The 19,146-nt window shown below is 34.7% G+C and overlaps 1 protein-coding gene across 1 annotated transcript; it reads right to left on the bottom strand.

Annotated features, from left to right (window-relative positions):
- Positions 1-11,656: 11,656 nt before the first annotated feature.
- Positions 11,657-12,955, bottom strand: LOC131002748 (heavy metal-associated isoprenylated plant protein 21-like). The gene is made up of 3 exons (XM_057929217.1): positions 12,775-12,955; positions 12,551-12,626; positions 11,657-12,090 (listed from the first exon to the last, which is right to left on the bottom strand). The coding sequence occupies exons 1-3, from the start codon at positions 12,847-12,849 to the stop codon at positions 11,804-11,806; spliced, it is 438 nt and encodes a 145-aa protein (XP_057785200.1). The 5' UTR covers positions 12,850-12,955; the 3' UTR covers positions 11,657-11,803.
- Positions 12,956-19,146: the final 6,191 nt, after the last annotated feature.

Genomic DNA, 19,146 nt, shown 5'->3' with positions numbered 1-19,146 from the left:
TACTCAAGTTACTATATAACTCTCACTCATAGTAAATCAAAGTGATACACGAATTAACATATATATTCGAAATCTTATTAGTATTAAGATTTTATTAAGTCTCCGAGATCTTGATTCTTCACTTAAGTCGGATAGAAGAATACATCTCACTATGGTCCTATCAATACGTTATGACGTACCAGTATAGACAAGTAGTCAAGACAAAGTACTTGCATCTATACCGCAGCCTAAACCGATGACTCGTCCTAAAGTCATCTCGGCTGTGATCATATTATATCTCTTAAGGTTAATCCAATTATATGGTCTTCTGTGATCTACAACACACCATATAATCTACTTATATAGAGATAAAGAACATACATATGCAATCATGAACACAAACAGATAGGAGATTAAAACAGTGAACACAGGAATCATTGTATACAAGCATAAAAGGTTCTTGCTTTCAGTATACAAATCCAACAATTATTCCCTCCATTTTACGAGCCTCTGATTGGCAAATTAATTAGATTTGAAGCGGTAGAATGAGGGGGTCGGTGGAGAACAGGTGCGAAACCGCAGATGGACCGCGCGGTGGTGAATAAGGGCTGCAAGTGTCGGCTCAGAGAGGGAGAGAACGCGCGGCAGCGACGAATGGTTTTTGCTACTACTCTCCAGCTGAAGCAGATGATGGAGGCTATGCTGGAGCATCCACATGAGGTGCAAAACTGGGAAGGAGATCTAATTTTTTTTTTTGCTGTGATTTCACAAATACTGAGAACATAGGTGAGCTTGCGAGGATGTGTGCGTCGGTGTGATAAAATTGAGGCGGCGGCGAAGAGGTGGAGGGCGGAGAGAGATCTGGCCGGAAACTACATACTGCAGTTGAGTTTGGGTTTGGCGTTGCAGAGAGATTTGGCCACAATTGAGAGAGAGAGAGAGAAGAAAAAATATTTCTTTCTAATGGCGTTAACGTCCGTTAAGTAGCGGGGGGGAATTTGCTTCGATTTTTCCACATTGAGGTAGTAACCCTGACTGTAGGGTGCTATACGCGATAGGGACGCCATCGATAGGGGGGAAATTGGTACTTCACCCTTTCTTATATAAATAGCACCTCATTTTTAGTTCAGTTTACACATAACTTTTCAAGTATTCTTCAAACAAGCTTCTTCTCTCTTGTAAATTTCCTAAAAAATGTCATCATCTTCCCACTCTTCCTCCGACGATCAAAGTGTTGTCCAATTCGCCCGACTTGTGTTGTAATTTTATGAAATTGCAAATGATGTTGGTCCGTCATAAAGCCCACCTAGACTAAGGCGACAGACGAAGAAAGCTTACATTCGTCAGGATCGTGAAGCCGACACACAAGCTTTACGAGGATTATTTTACCCCAAATTATGTCTACACCTATTCCTTTTTCATGTGTTGTTACCATATGCACCGCCCTTTGTTTTTGCGCATCGTCATCATTGTGTAGTCCGATCCGTACTTCCAAACAACGTCTAGACGCACTTGGCAGGCCCAACTTCTCACCGCTGTAGAAATGCCCGGTTGTTATTCAGCAACTTGCAAATGGAGGTGCAGTTGAAAAATACGATGAGTACTTGCAGATTGCAAATTCTACATCGTTCAAGTGCTTGACCAAATTCTATCGAGTCATCGTCCAACTTTGTGGATCTGGCATGCGTATTTTAGGGTTCCTGGCTCAAACAACAATATCAACATGCTCAATGCATCATCGTTGTATAAGAAAGTTCTTGAAGGAAGGGTTCCACCGATCACATTCAAAGCTAACAACTCCTACTTCACGATGGGGTATTACTTGACAACGGCATCTACCACGATTGGCCCACTTTTGTGAAGGGTCCTCCCTTTCCATCGGATGAGAAGAGTTGGAGGTTTAACTTAATGCAAGAATCGACTCAGAAGGACATCGAACGAGCTTTCGGTATCTTTCAATCACGTTGGGCAATCGTCAAATGACCAGCTCGTCTTTGGAAAAAGGAGCTGTTGAGTAACATCATGTTTGCGTGCATCATTTTGCACAACAAGATCATCGAAAACGAAGATGACTACGCATCAAAAGGGGAAGAGGATGTCACCGACAAAGCTTCAAGTAGCTCAGCCGCATCTCGTCCTCACACCGGAGCCCTGCCAGAATTTCGACGGTTTTTGGCTCAACAATCCTCCATTCGCAACCGCAGCCTTCACAATCGCCTCAATTCAGAATTAATCAAGAACATTTGGGCTCATTTTGGTCCAATCAAGCAATAATTAAATTGTTGTAATTTTAATTTTAATCATTGTATTTTATTTCAAGTATTGTATTTTATTTTAATTAATGTAATGTTGAAATTTGATTTAAATAAAATTATTCGATTTTAAAATTGAAGAGTTAAAATGAGATAAAATATGATGGAGAAATTAGAGCCCCTTTACAGAGCCAATGCATTGGAGATGGGAGGCTTTAAGGTGGGGATCACCTCCTTAGAGCTCCCACTGGAGATGCTCTAATTAGCTTCAACTAAATCAACATTTTCAATATCAATATGTTATGTATTAATGTAAACAGTAATATTTTGAACATATACTCTCTATTCTCTCTTTACATATGTATTGTTGGGTCCCGGAGGGTCACTGAACAGGTGTATGGGGGGGGAGGAATACACCTGTAGGCCATTTTTCAAAATCTTTGTAAATAAACGAAGGAATATCGACTGATACTGAAAGAGTTTGACTGATGTGAGCAGTTAAAGAAGACTTCAGTTAACAAGAAGGTTGTAAACTGATACTGAAGTATCTTCAGAATGTTGATTTCAGTTAAGCGCCAAGCTTTAACTGATATCCACGTAAGGCTTCAGTCTAGATTTTGTAAACGAAAGAGTGTTATGAATCTTACTCATTATTCAAAGATTTATCAGTTAGACTAATAACACTAGCATCGGAAAAATTAAACTTAGGAAATAGCCTTGTGATTAACACGTTGTCAAATTGAATTTTCACTGAACAATTTATCAATTTCAGTTAAGAAAATGTTTGAGCACAGATAAGAATGTAACTGCTTAACGCGATAAACAAAAAATGATTTTTACGTGGTTCGAAACAAGTTCCTACGTCCACGGTCAGTTAAACACACTGACAATCACTCTTGGCTTGTGCTTCCGGGTGCACAGCAAACCTTCAACTGAAACAAGGTTTCAGTGCCAATACACTCGATTAGACTTCTCGTCTCCTTCTTAACTCGCAGTTGCAAAGACTACACTTCGCCTTGCGTGCGGGGGTTAAGAACTCTTGAGTTCAGACCACTGTCTTGAACTCTCTCATACTCTTTTTTTGCTCAGTTGAAAAGGGATCGAAATACCAACTAGATTACAGAGAACAGGCTCTCTGTAATCGGGGACTTAGGCTTTGAATGTTACAAGGATTTTCCTAAGAAACTAAGAGAATGGAAGAAATCAGTAAACTGATTTTGGCTTTGAGTATTCTCTTCTTCGATTCAAACTTTGAGGACAGTGAAAGGCTGAGTTGTAATTTCGGCAGAGGTTTAGCTTGTGCATTTGAATCGGTGAAGATTGTGATGTTTCTCGAGTTCTATTTATAGGCGAAGTCTTAAATAGATCCGTTGGCAAGATGGTCTTCAAGAATTCGTCCGTTGTGAGAGTAATTTGAATTTGGCTGAGGCTTCAATCTTCGAGGTTCCTAATTTGGTGAAGAACGACGTCTCAGATACAGAAGTAAGGCACTTCTGAAAGTTTGCATAAAAAAGGAATGCTCTGCAGGAAAGGACGATCTTCAAGATCTCTGCATTTAATGCGATTGTACTAGGGCTGCCACTGGTTCAGGAACCGCCGGTTCAGGTTCGAAAATTTATTGAACCTGAACCAGCCCGCCTAAAATTTGAAGGGCCGGTTTTTGGACTCTGAACCAGCGATTTCGAGCTGGGCCAATAATCGGCGGTTTCCGGGCTTTTTTCTTTTTTAAATTTTTTTTGTATTCTTTTTTATGAGATTAAATGATTTGTGATGAAATTTCAAAATTTTTATTCAACTTAAAATATAAAATATAAACATGTGTTGAAATTGAAAATATAAACATGTAATATTTTTTATGTCATATTTTTAAATTAAATGACTTGTGTTGAAAATTTATATTTTATAAACATGACAATTAATATATTTTTTCAATAATATTTTTTTATGTCATCTTAATTCTTAAGTAATACTTGTGTGCTTTTAATTAATATCATGTCATTTTTTAAAAAATTTATAACAAGTTGACAATCAAAATATTTTTTTGATTAAATGACTTGTGTTGAAAATTGAAATACAATTAAAGAAAAATAATTCTAACACATTGACAATCAAAATAATGCATAAAAATTGATACCTTTATTGAATTTATTCTATGTACAAAAAAAATATTACAAGGATACAAATTACAATCTTGAAAATTGAATAAGTAAATTAACTAACACTAACTAAATAACTAATTCATTACAAAAAATTCAGAAAGAGAGAGTTGTCTAAAGGGGGGGGGGGATAATAATTAAGGGCTTGAGCTCAATTTTAATATAAATATTAAAATTGAGTGGCCTACGTATCATCATTGAATAATGAAGAATCATACCCACGTAGTTCTCTTACCTTAACTTACCTAATCGTAGTCCTCTTCGGCCTCAGATCGTTCGAACTCGGTGAATTCATCGTTTGTGCTCTCGTCGGCTTGATCCCATTGGTTCTCTTGAGCTTGCAACTCGGCTTTGAACCAATCATCAAGCAACATGGTGCCCTCCATGTTTTGAGGATCCATGTTGCTTCTTCTTTCGTCCAAGATAAGCCCACCAACGCTAAATACTTGCTCGACGGAGACCGTGTGGACCGCGAATAACTCCTTGGTCATGGTGGCGAGTATGGGATATTCCCTCTCGTGTGTGGACCACTATCTCAAGACGTCCAATTGTTGACCACCTACATTTTTTAAAGGAAATGTACTAGACAAATATATATCTAACTCGTTAGTAGTATAATATTTAGTACTTAGTAGTAGTACTAGTAGTAATATAATGTAAAACAAGAACAATAAAGTAAAGCAATTAAGTAAGAGAATAGCTAAAGAATTATAGAGCAAGAGCAATTTAACAAGAGCAATAGCACATAAAGAATGAAGAAGAATTAGGAGTAGAAGAGAAGAGAGTGTAGAATTGTTAATACAATGGGGTGAGTTTGAAGGTGGAAGAAGGGGGGTATTTATAGATGAAATTGGGTGGGGGGGGAATGTGAATTAGATAAAATTGGGTGGGGAAAAATTAGAATTATAATTTTGAATTTAAAAAAAAATAAAAAAAAATTAAAAATTTTGAATTTTGAGCAAAAGAGCCGGTCAAGGCCCCTAACCCCCCTAGCCTAGTTGCGCCGCTACCCTGCCTGCGCCCCCTACCCCCCTGACCGCCGCCTGCTCCTGTTGCCTCGCCTGGCGTACTGGGCCCGGCGGTTCAGGGCCGAACCGGCGGGCTGCGAGCCGAGAATATCTTGAACCTTAACCGGCCCTTAACTACCGGCGGTTCGGCCCTGAACCGGCCCGGTGGTCAACGGTCTAGGCCAAAACCGTTGACCACCAGGCCGGTTCAGGGTCGAACTGCCGGTTCGGGTTGGCCCTTGGCACCCCTAGGTTGTACTTGGAGTGTATGTGGCTTCCTTTTAACTCAAAACATTAAGTCAGAGGAAGAATGTCAACTGATACTTGACTTGAGTATCAGTCCGCTAATTCCACATGGCCATCATTAGTTAATCAGTCATAACTGATTATTCAGTGAGATCCTCGTCTAGTCAATACATCAGTATTTGACTTGGTCTATTCGCATGCTATCTTCAGTTGAGTAGTCTTCAGTCTTCAGGACATCAGTCTAACTAGAAAACATGAACGCTAACACTTGAGTTCAAAAAGTTCTAGTCTATTAAAAGAAATTCTAAGAGTTTTGGTATCATCAAAACTAAGGCTATGATATTTCATTAAGTTCCCAACATATATATATAGAGGGTGCATTTACTTTGATAGATAAATTTATCATGGAAAAATGAGAAATAATAAAAATTTATGCCTTAAAATGCCTTCTTTCTTTTCCCACATTTTTATACAAAAGAGAAGTTCATCATTCTTCCTTCCTTATTTTCACTTTAAGGAGGGATAATATTATCTAGGGGTGAGCAAAAAATTCGAAACCGAATAACCGAACCGATCCGAACCGAAATTTTAAAATATGGTTCAGTTTTTTCGTTTATTCGGTTCGGTTCGGTTCGGTTTTTTTTTTTCACAAAATTTTAGTTTTTCGGTTTGATTCGGTTCGGATTTTTTAAAACCGAACAAAACCGAAAAACCGAATTATATTTATAATTTATATATATATATATATATATATATAATATTTTAATTATAGTTTTATAATATCTAACTTTTAATATTTTTTTAATTTTATAGTTTTTTTTTGGAATTTTTGGTTTTTTTCAAAAATTTCAGTTTTTTTGATTTTTTTTCGAAAATTTCAGTTTTTTTGGTTTTCTTCGAATTAATTCGGTTTTTCGGTTCGGTTCGGTTTTAATTATAAAAATTTTGGTTAATTCGGTTCGATTTGTTCGATTAATTCGGTTCGGTTCAGTTTTTTCGGTTTTCTTCGACCACCTCTGACTTCAGCGTCGGCTCCTCCCCCTTCACCCTAGCACTGCTTTCCCTCCACCTCTTCCCTAGCGTCGCCGTCAACCCCCTCTGAGTGAAACCCTAGCAGTGTCCCAGCGGTGGAGTGTGAGAGTTGTCGTCCATCTCGACATCGATCTCTTTCTTCGGCGACGCTACTGCAATAGAAGACATATATTTTTTTTGTGGGTTTCGTTGATTTTGTGCTTGGTTTCGATGTTCGGCGACTGCACTGTTGATTTTCGGGTTTCGTTGATTTCGTTCTGAGTTTCGTTGATTTCGTTCTTGTTATGGATCTCATTCTTGTTCTTGATCTCATTCTTGTTATTAGACAATTATATTCTCATGAAGACTCATTTTTTATCCTTTTTGTGTCTGCCATTTTGGAATTGATTCTGATGCAGGGATGTTGAGATGTTGTTGGAATGCAGATCCATTCCACAATATTGTGGAGCGAAAATATTGTTGCTTCAATTTTGTGAATCCATTTTGGAATTGATTATGATGCAGGGATGTTGCGATGTTGTTGGAATGAAGATCCATTCCACAATATTATGGAACGAAAATATTGTTTAGTCCAGATCCTATCCTCAATATTGAAAATATTGTTGCTTGTGAATCGAAAATATTGTTGCAGGGAAGTGGAACTTAATTCTGAAATATTGTTGCTTGCTTTTTCAAGATTCATTCCACAATGATAAATTAAAGTATTCCTTAAACTCAATACTAAACATATAGGCAACACACTTTTATTCTCCTAATTTTCTTCTCCTTAATTTTGCCATAAATAATGGGATAGAGGGAGTATATTTTTTGTTGATTTATTTTTTGGATTTTCTAAAGCTGACATATTTTTGACACATAAATTTTTAAACAAAAATGCATAACATTGCATACAAAAATTCATACAATTATACACGAAAATGCATTGCATTTTTGCGAACGATCAATTTTTTTATTTATTATTTTTTAAATTTTTTTCTTATTATTTTCTTTTTTTTCATAACTTTGCACAAAAAAATGCATATGTATAAACAAAAAAATACATAACATTCCACATAAAAATTTCGACCGGGGGATGGGTTGCGAGAAATACTTGATCGGTTGCAAAATGGCAATGCATTTTTGTGTACAATATTATGCATTTTATTGTGCAAAGTTATGCTTTTTTGTGTTTATACATATGCATTTTCTGTACAAAGTTATGAAAAAAAATTAAGAATTTTTTAAAAGAATAATTAAAAAAAATTGACGGGGGTGGGTGGGTCGGCTGCAAAAAATACTTGAATTGTCGAAAAATGCAATGCATTTTTGTGTGCAATGCTATGTATTTTAGTGTGAAAACTTATGCATAAAAAATATGTTAGCTTCAAAAGATCTATATAAAAAAAAAGAAAATATAAAAAACAAAATTGATTTTTTTTATTACAGTATTATCCAAAAAGTTTACATCGATTTTATCCATGCGCGAATTTTGTCTTAGAAGGCTTTGGAAGCTCTTTGCAACGTGTTGCGTTTTTAGCATGCCACATGTACAAAAATGTGTGGTGAATATTTGATACTACATACGACCTAAGGACATAGTACTATTGGAACCCAAACAATATACACACACACACACACACATATATATATATATATATATATACTATTATTTAGAAATATTAATCCATATTAAATTCTTGGATCGAATCGAATAAATCAAAAAAAAAAATTAAAGATTATGATTGAATTTTTATATCCTAAAATATTAAAGGGCTAAGTGGCCTCGAACGATTGCATCAGCAGTTAGATGAGCTGACCCAATAAGCTTAGACTAGTCACAACGGTGACCCCGAAGCAGGGTCACGATAAAAAGACAAAATACATGATAAATTTTAAAAAATGCAAAAGTCACGAATATTTAGTGACATGGTATGCCTTCCGCCCTAAAGGTCACAATGCTTCTTTAATCCCTCAGCTGCCACGTGTTCATTTTTAGGTAGTGTTTTACATTTTGTTTAGATAAAATTTAATAACTATTTTTTTTATAAAAAAATATATTAAGATTTTTATTAATTTCAGCTCTATGAATAGAATTTAATTTTGTTATATATAATTTGAATTTTTTAGTTGTATTTTAACTTTCACGTATCAAATTTGATTTATTTAATTCTAGTTATAAGTTTAATTCTTGTAATCTTCATTTTGTTATAGAGTGAAGTATCATTTATAGTGCATGACAATATTTAATTTTAATATGATTATAAATTTTAAACAAATTTTTATTTTATTTTATAAATACAATAAATAAATATATATTTTATTTTAGATATTAGATAATTAAAAATAAAGTGAAAATAAAAATATGTAGGTTGGGTTGATGTCACTGATGTGAGTAAAAATTATACTCCCTCCGTCCGCAAAAAGTAGACTACTTTGGTTGGGCACGTGATTTAATAAAATTAGTGATGATTTTGATGTAATGGAGAAAGGGTCCCACCACTTTATGGGATGTGTGGTTGAGATTGAATTTGGGGTGGGTTTTATTGTAAATAAAGAGTGTTTGTAAGGATAAAAGATTAAAGTGGGTGATGGGACCATTTCCATAAAAGAAAAGTGGTATACTCTTTGCGGACGCCCAATATAGTAAAAGTGGTCTACTTTTGGTGGACGGAGGGAGTATTAGGTTGTGGGTTGTATAGGTGGATGAGAGAGAAATGAATATTTTATTAAAAAGTTGAGTTGAATTAGATTGGATGAATATCATGACTGTGGATAGTCTTAACCCGATGGAATGGGAGTAAGGAAAGAAATATTCTATTCTTCTAGGAGCGCTACCAATTCAAATTATGCTCACTTACTTTCTCCACCACTTTGGATAAGACTTACGTACTTTATCCTAATATTAATATTTAATGGTGTTTTAGTTTGGGAAAAATAGCACTAATTATATGAAATAGAAAAATATCAAGTGAATAAAAAGTGGACAAATAATGCTCCCTCAGTTCATAAAGAATGTGTATTTTCCTTTTTCAGAAACTCCTTATTATAGTTAAATCCAATTGATACTCAATATTTACAAAATAACCACCCCTTACTTTTATAATTTGGTGAGCAAATTCATAAATACTACTCCTTCCGTCCCACTATAAGTGGCTCAAAACTTTTCGGCACGATAATTAAGGAGGAGATGTAAATTGGTTAAAAGTGGTAGGGCCTACACTTTTTTAAGGGTTAAAATTTTCCATTTATGGAAACATGTCACTTATAGCAGAACGGTTCAAAATAGAATACATGCCACTTTTAGTGAGACGGAGAGTGTATCATTTATGAGATTCTTTCAATGCTAAAATCACACATTCCAACCATTTTATTAAAACTCGTGCCCCCCACTTCACCACACACTCTTTATGGACATAAGAAATATACTGATGGGATCATATCTTGTAAGTATGTGTATTTCATTACTTCATTAATGAATAGATGAAACCCAAAATTTTAATCTAAGATTGAAAATTTCTAATTTGAAAAAATATTAACCCGAATAATTCGAACTATGTATCTCAATAACCCGAATGATTTGGACCCACCGATATTCCCAATAATATATTTTAAAAGAACTATAGTTAATTTTTTTGGTTTTGAGAATTACAAGAGATATTTATTATATAACCAAATAAACAACTCGCACGCAAGCGGGGTCTCTACACCACTCAGAGGTGGAAAAACTATTCGCACACAGACGAAACCACTACTCACACAAAGGTGATAAAACTACCCACACACAAGCGAGATTGAACTCAAGACCTCTCACAAAGGATTTTTGGGTGCCTCAGCTTTGAGAGCTAAAATTAATTTTGTTTTAGCATTTTACTAACTTGTATTCCTTTCGTCCCGCGAAGCTTGAGCAATATTCCTTTTCGGATTGTCCCGCGAAGTTTGAGCAGTTTCTTTATATGCAATGACGGAGTCAGGAATTTCTTTTATATCAAAATACAAGAAGAGTAATAATAAAGAACAACATTTTCATAGATTATATAATTTCAATACATTACAAATTATTTTGGGGCATTCCGTACATTTTAGGCATTTTTTATTAAAAGACAGCCATAATAATAATAATAATAATAATAATAATAATAATAATAATAATAATAATAATAATAATAATAATAATAATAATAATAATAACGAACAACATGTTCATGGATTACATAATTTCAATATATTGCAAACTAGTTTTGAATACATTACAAAAAAAAAAAAAAAAAAAATTGGGGCAGTTTTATACATTTTAGATATTTTTATTAAAAAAGACAAGCATAATAGTAATAATAAAGAACAACATTTTCATAGATTCTATAATTTCAATACATTGTAAACTAATTTCAATACATTACAATTTTTTTTGAGGCATTCCGTACATTTTAAGAATATTTTATTAAAAAACAAGCACAATAATAATATATGAACAACATTTTTGTACATTATATAATTTTAAATAACAAAATTAACCTTAAATTAAATTTATATGAGTGAATATAACAAGCAAATCAATTTTTGTAAAACAAGACTCTTTTATAATTAGAAATAGATACATGTAAAAAAAAAAAAAAAAAAAACTCAAAATTTGGGAGGGGACTTCAGCCCCCCTAGCCCCGCCCCTGTTCATATGGCAAAAGTTTTTTTCCTTTATTAATCTTTTTATTTTTTTACCTATCACACTTAACACATAAAATACAAATTTATGTCGAAAAGAAATTGCCCAATCTTCGTAGGACGGAGGAAATAGTATATTGTCAGATTAGAGTCGCTCCAAGTGTATTATGAAATCAACAATATCCACTCCTATATACACGTTGGCGGACCCATATGTCCTTACCAAACAAGTCAATTTACTTTTATAGATCACTTTTCTTTTAAATATATCCAAATCTTGTGCAAATTGTCATGCAAGTTTCGATCAAAATCAATTAAATTCGGTAAAAAACATATTATTGAAAAAAAATTGAGAAAACATAACTCACGAAAGATATTTCATTTGTACGTCCATGCACCCCTGCCAATGTACAAAACTTGATAAAGACATATATATAACAAAGCTTGCAACAAACCAATCCAAATTGCTAGAAAAAGCAGTTGCGCAAAACGGAGATCACATAATTGAACATGCATTAACATTATCATCACTGAAAAAAGTGGTGTATTTGAGTTGATTAGGAGAGGGATAGGCTTGATCTACATCTCTCACAAAACCAGAAGGAGCTTTCTTATCGTAAGCACCTGGTGCGTAGGGATGATAGGTCAAATAATGTTCAACATAGGGCCATGCCTCCGCTTTCTTCCCACTTCTCTTTATTCTTTTTATCACTTTTTTTTCATCCACGTATCCCGTTACTGCTACATGGCTCTCCTTCCGGTTTACTTCCACATCTCTTACACCTGCATATTTATTTACATATCAATTCAATTTCAATCACCTACTTCCTAATATTTAATTTCTTCAGAAATTCAACTCTGAATTTATGTACAAATTGCTGCAAGTCATTATTGACATGTGCACGTTTTCAAGGTAGCCAAAAATGGCGATTTATTTGGCAATCAAGTGGTACATGTCTAGGTTGACAAGGACTTTGTGCCTACTACCATTATACACAGGAGATCAAATTATATATTGATCATGGTCATCGGCACTCAATTGGAGTAATTTACATAGGTGAAATAACATATTAAAGTAGATAAATGTCTTCTATAGGTTCAGTAGTTTCATATCATATCATATAACTAGCTCCAATCCCCTTTATCAGAGGAGCACGTTAAAATAGTTTTTTTTTTCCTGTTGTATAGACTCTGTCGTTGAATATTTCTTACTACTATATTTGAATTAATTAGAATCACTAACCTTTCATGGAGGTAACAGCATGTCTAACTCTTCGTTCGCATCCTTCGCAGTCCATTTTCACCCTCACATCGACTGTCTGCATATCAATCACAAAGCATCAATATATATAACATGTGCATGCAATTTTCTGAGATCCACATATAAATAATGGTTGTGGCTAAATAGAGAGGCTATCTCAAAAGGATCGGAGCTAGGTTTTAATAAATGAAGCCGGAAGGAAGAACCTGCATTGGTTTTCTTTTGCTCTTTCTTGTGCTTGAAACTGTAAATAAATCTGAAATATGGTCTATGATTCCCATGATTTTGTGTGTTTGGTATGTGCGCGGAGGCAGGAAGGAGTTGAGATCGCTTTTTGAATCTTGCTATGTGTGAATAATTAGATCCCATGGTATGTTACCCCTATTTATAATGAGAGGGAGAGAACTGGGAGCAAGCAAGCTGTATTTAGCTATGGGTTACATTTGTTGATTATTTTAATAATAGTATGAGCTAGGAATATGAAAGCGATTTATGTCGCCAAATGATGCGCCCATACATTCAAACACATTAAGCTATGTACAAGTGGGCATTTGGGGCTTAATTACTTGCTCCCCAATTTATGACTTTTTGACAATGAGTTCTTCACCACATCACCACTCTTAACAATAATTATAATCGCAATAATTAATTATACATATGTACTTTCGTGAAGAAGCTGCTAATTATGTTGTGATGCAACTGCAACGCGTATTTATATCTACTGTTGCAAGTTAAGATATTTGTTGTTATTAGGAGGAAGCGCGCGCCATACAACTGTATAATGATGGCATTGGAGCGAGCTGCTAATGTCAAAGTTTTGACACTAAAATTGTCTGTTTACCACTACTCCCACCATATATATATACACACACACATAGGGGAGGGATAAAATAAAAATACTTCTTAAAATATAAAATACAAATAATTTTCAATCCTTAGATCATCAAGATCTACGGTTGATTCGTAACTATGTTGGATGAAGTCGTGGTCCTGAGTTCGAATCTCAAAAATAGCAAAAATGAGAGATAATCAAAATTTCACCCTTTAAATCTTTTCTTTCTTTTCCCTCATTTCTTATTTGAAATTTACTCATTTTTCATTTTCACTACAAATGAGTGATAATAATATTATCACACCGTTTTTGTAGGAATAATATTACCCCTTCTTTATAGTGAAAATGATGAATGAGTAATGGTCAAGTAGGAAATGAAGGAAAAGAAAAGAATAATTTAAATGGTGAAATTTTATGTATCCCTCATTTTTGCATGATAAATTTACAACCAAAGAGAACGCATCCTTAATTTTATTTAGCTATTACTCCTTCCCTTCAAAAGTATGACGTTTTTTTGCTATTTGTTCACTAAAAATATGACACCTTTCATTTTTAGAACATGAATTTACATATTTGTTTTTTATTTTTTATTTATCTTTTATACTTACAAATACCCTTTTATTTATAAACAATCACCTTAATTCAATCTCAAACCACTCGGTTCAAAAAATAGTGGATCCGTTTTCAACTATAAAAAAAATCACTACCAATTTTATAACTATAAAAATCACTATAAAAAAATCAACTATAAAATAGTGGAGTATAACATATGCCCATTAAAAGTGTCATACTTGTGGTCGACAGATGAAATATTAATTACTGTATCTAAATTCCAAACTTTTGAGATGTCAAATTATTTACAAATCTAAAGGTCGGGGGGCATTATTGAAATGTTATAAACTTGAGTTTAATTTGCGATAAGATTCAAAGATTGGGATTTAAATATTATAGGTATTAGAAAGTTTTTTAATAATTTTGAATTTTCTTTTCAATTAAATACTAGTTTTTTATGTCTTGAGAGATTTCTTAACCTTTTTTTTTTCGGGCCGGGGGGGTTCCTGTAGCTGGATATAATACAAGTAATGCGTGTGTCTCGATGTGTAAAAATACTACTTAGGGACCTTCCGAAAATACTACATATATGATGGTAATTGGTAAACACAAATTCTTGTGAAAATCAGTTATATAAAAATAAATAAAAAAAAATCATAATTTTAGATTTCTTATACGATTATATTATTCATATAATTTTAAATTCCTTACGCGCACCCTTCATATAATTTTATGTATAATTTAAAATTTTAAAAGAATAAAATAATTTCCGTGAAGGACAAAATATTTTTCATGCATCGCACGGAGGCAAATCTAGTAATTTTATAAAAGAAGTGTGAGTAGACCTTAACTTGACTTTTGGCATAGTCTTATTTCTCCTTTAAAAAAATGATACTCCATCTCTTTCACTCTAATATGTTCATTTCTTTTGGGCAAAGAGATTAAGAAATTTATTTTTATGAGAAAAGTAGTGTGGTCCACATCAACTAAGTATATATTTTTTATTCAAAGTGAAAAACGAACTTATTAGAGTGGACGGTGGGAGTATTTGACTAGCTTAGCTCCTTGAAACTTCTGCTAAATTAAGTAAAAAATTTACATATGATCACGTACCAAAATAAAAACATAACCTTATCTCACTTTTTTTTTTTTTTTGTGTTGGAAGAGAGGAAGAGGATTAAACCCTAACCTCTTATCTTTAAAGGGTGAAGAATACCCACTAGACGAGCATATATAACCTCTTTTTTTTTTTTTTTCCTCCAAATGCATTATGTGTTGTAATAAAATATTCTATAGGCCCCTGCGCCGATTAACAGAGAGTGGTTAAACTGTAAATCATTCTTATTAGACTATAAAATAGGATTTTCATTATTGATGTACTCATAATTTAACGGTTATAACACATAATTTTTGAAAAATTGTGTGTAAATAAATTTTTTGCTATCTATGAGATTTCGAACTCGGGATTATGAATTCATCCAACAAGGCGATGAATTAACCGTAGATCTCGATGATCTAAGGGTTGAAAATGCTTCCTATTTTATATTTTAAGATGTGTTTATATTTTAGCTCACCCCTATACGTATGTATGTGTGTGTTTGTGTGTGATCAATGGAGAATTCTATATTATTCGTTCTGAATAAGTCAATAACATAATGAATATATCAAGAGACCGCATGAATAGACATATATTCCTAAAGCATGCTACCTTCAGGATTTGAACACCATGCGGAATGTTTGTTTAGTAAAATTGTTGGCGTATTCAGTAAATTTATTGACTTATTCAGACCGCATTTATCTTTCTCTCTACATTTAGCATTCTCTATTGATCTTTTCCCTATATGCATATACATATACACATTATTATGTTGTTCATATGTCTTTTAGATAATATTACGGATCTTCTTGTGTATATTTCATTGAAGTCACTTTTTGCAAGGCGTCGGCGTTGGCCCATCGTCTAAGCTTTGCTACGTTGTTGCATCAATACTTGAATTCAATCAAAAAAGGATCTTCGAAGGAAATTGCCTTGGCATCTCACATTATAGGTTTTGCTCAGGCCTTCATATGATTAGCCTGCTTTATTTTAGTGTTCTTATTTTCCTTTTTTTTTCTTCTGCAACTACAAAGATTTGTATGTTTGACTTGTTGGATTTGTATACTGAAAGCAAGAACGTTTTATGCTTGTATACAATGTTTCCTAAGTTCACTATTTTAATCTCCTATCTGATTGTGTTCATGATTGCATATTTATGTTCCTTATCTCTTTATAAGTAGATTATATGGTGTGTTGTAGATCACAGAAGACCATATAATTGGAATAACCTTAAGAGATATAAACTGATCACAGCCGAGATGACTCTAGGACGAGTTGTTGGTTTAGGCTGCAGTACAGATAGAAGGAGTTTGTCTTGACTACTTGTCTATACTGGTACGTCATAACGTATTGATAGGATCACAGTGAGATGTATTCTTCTATCTGACATAAGTGAAGAATCAAGATCTCGGTGACTTAATAGAATCTTAATACTAATAAGATTTCAAATATATATGTTGATTCGTATATCACTTTGACTTAGTATAGGTGAGAGTTATATAGTAACTTGAGTACTCTGTATCTTGGGTGATAACGGTCAATATATGATATTTGATTATCTATATTAGTACCCGTATCCGGTATAGGATAATGACATCCCCTTAAGGAGCTCAATAAGGTTTATTGCGTTAAACCCTGCAGGTTGATTAAGTTCAGGCGCAATAATAAAGTTTGAGTGGTACTGCTTAAGGATTACAAAGAGATTAATTAATTTAAGCTGTCAGAGCTCTAATTAATTAATGGATGTCGGATATTTTAAATACGGAGATTTAATAAGTCTAAATACAAGCCCCGACTCATCACCAGCAATAAAGGGATAAGTCAGCATTGATTCTCTAGTGAAATGAATTAATTATGATCTCGGCTGATCATAGAAATTAATTCATTAGAGGCTCATCTTTATTCCTTGTATCTGATCCCTGGACTGGCCCAAAGACTCCTGAGCCCAGGAAGCAGTAATTTTCGTCCACCATCTCCTTGTGCAGCCTTAGATTGTATTTTATTTTAAATATAAATACTGCTATCTGCTCTCAGTATCAAGTTGTACAACAAAAATTAGGGTTTGAGAGAGCAGTAAAAGAGAGGGGGCGGCACTAATGGTGGCGGCTACTACTGCTTGGGAATTCTCATAGCTCGTTGTCCATCCAACGTTGAGAATTGAGCGGGATACAGTTCAGAAGATCTGAGCTGGAGTCAGATTTTCGCAGGAAATCAAGTTCTGGAAGTTTCGGGAGAACGGCCATAACTTCCTCCACAGAACTCCGATTCAGGCGAAACAGGGGGCCACGGAAAGCTCTCTCGAAGATGATGAAGAAGTCATTTTCTGGGAAAAATACAATTTGAGGACGTTTGAGGCTTCAAACGAAGGCTTGAAGCTGACTGGTCTGTTCAGCTGCGAATTTGACGAATTCTTCTGAATTATTCAGGTATTTCTGAACTCCAACGTGCAGCACTTAAATTCATAGGGGCATGTTAGGGATTAATCGTTGTATGATAAATTAATAATAATAATCCTAGAAACGATCTTCGGGCAAATCGAGTATTAATTCATGTTAGGTCCTGAGGGTCTCGAATAGGTGTATGGGGGGGATACACCTATGGGCTATTTTTCAATCAATCCTCAATCAGAGGGATCTCAGTCAGAGATCAAAACGAAACTTTGCATGCAAACAAAGACGCCTGTTTTACTGAAATCAATTTTGACCAAACAGGGTTGACGACTGATACTGAAATCTCTTCAGTAAAGAGTTATCAGTTAAGTTGCTGGAACTTAACTGATGCAAGTAAGGGCTTCAGTCGAGTTTGCTAAAATAGAGACGATAACACTCTTCCTGACTATCAGAATATAGATCAGTCAGACTGATATCGTACGCAGCGGAAATTAAACTTTGTTTCGAAATAGCCTCGGTGGAGCAAGTTGTTGGTTATGGTTTCTCTTTGTAGTTAGTCAGTGTTCAGTTTTATCAGTTGAAATAACACAAGTAAGAATGTAAAACTGAAAACTGTAAACAACACAGAGACTTTTACGTGGTTCGGAAAAACCCTTTCCTACATCCACGGTTGGTTGATCAGACCAACAATCCACTCCGCAAGTGCTTAACAGGTGCACTGCAAACCGAACCGTGTGCTTGCCGGGTGGACACAACCGTACACTGAAGAAAACCCTTCTCTAGTACCCACGCTTCACTCGCGTCGGATTTCCCTTGCTTAACACAACCCGTGCTAAGACTCTCAGAGTCAGAAAACCCTTGTGACCTCCGAATCACTCAAAACACTCTTATGGGGGGAGGTTTGAACGAGTGCCAACTATACTTACAAAGAACAAGTTCTTTGAAGCAAGTTTGACCTTTGGCTTCTGGGTAAACAGATATATGCCTAGGGTCTAAGAGAATGTGTGTAATCAGCAGTGACTGATTTTGGCTTTGGAATTCTCTTCTTCGATTCAAGCTTTGGGGAGTTTAAGCTTAAGACTGAGTAGCAATTTCGGCAGAGCTTCAGCTTATGTTGTTGAATCGGTGAAGGTTGAAGTGATCCTCGAGCGCTATTTGTAGGAGAACTCTTGAATAGATCCGTTGGCGTAAATCGTCCTCAAGATTTCTTCCGTTGGAGAGCAATTCGAATTTGGGCTGAGGCTTCAATCTTCGAGGTTCCTTGTTTGGGTGGAAACGGCTCTCTTTGATGGACAGGAGATGTGACGTCTCTGAAAAGTAACCACCAGATAGGAATGACCTCTGCAGAGATAAGATCCTGAGATCTCTGCATTTAATGCGGCTGTACTTTGTGAGTACGTGGCTTCCTCTGAACGTTGGAAGATCAGTCCTAGGAGGAATGTTCAACTGATACTTGACTTTAGTATCAGTCCTTTGCGCGCATTAAGTAATCAGTCTTCAACTGATACTTCAGTTGGTAACTGCAGTCTTCAGTCTTCAGTCCTTCGTTCTTCAGTCTTCAGTCTTCGACACCGCAAGCTAAACTAGAAACGAACTCTAACACTTGAGTTCAAAACAATTCTAGTCTATTACAATTAAGTCCTATGATTTTTGGTATCATCAAAACAAGGGTTAGGATATTCCACAAGGTTTCCAACAATTTCCCTCT

The sequence above is a fragment of the Salvia miltiorrhiza genome, unplaced genomic scaffold (genome assembly GCF_028751815.1).
Source record: "Salvia miltiorrhiza cultivar Shanhuang (shh) unplaced genomic scaffold, IMPLAD_Smil_shh fragScaff_scaffold_178_2, whole genome shotgun sequence".
Lineage (NCBI taxonomy): Eukaryota > Viridiplantae > Streptophyta > Magnoliopsida > Lamiales > Lamiaceae > Salvia > Salvia miltiorrhiza.
Note: the sequence above shows the minus strand (reverse complement) of the source record. Positions and strands in the feature narration are given on the sequence as shown.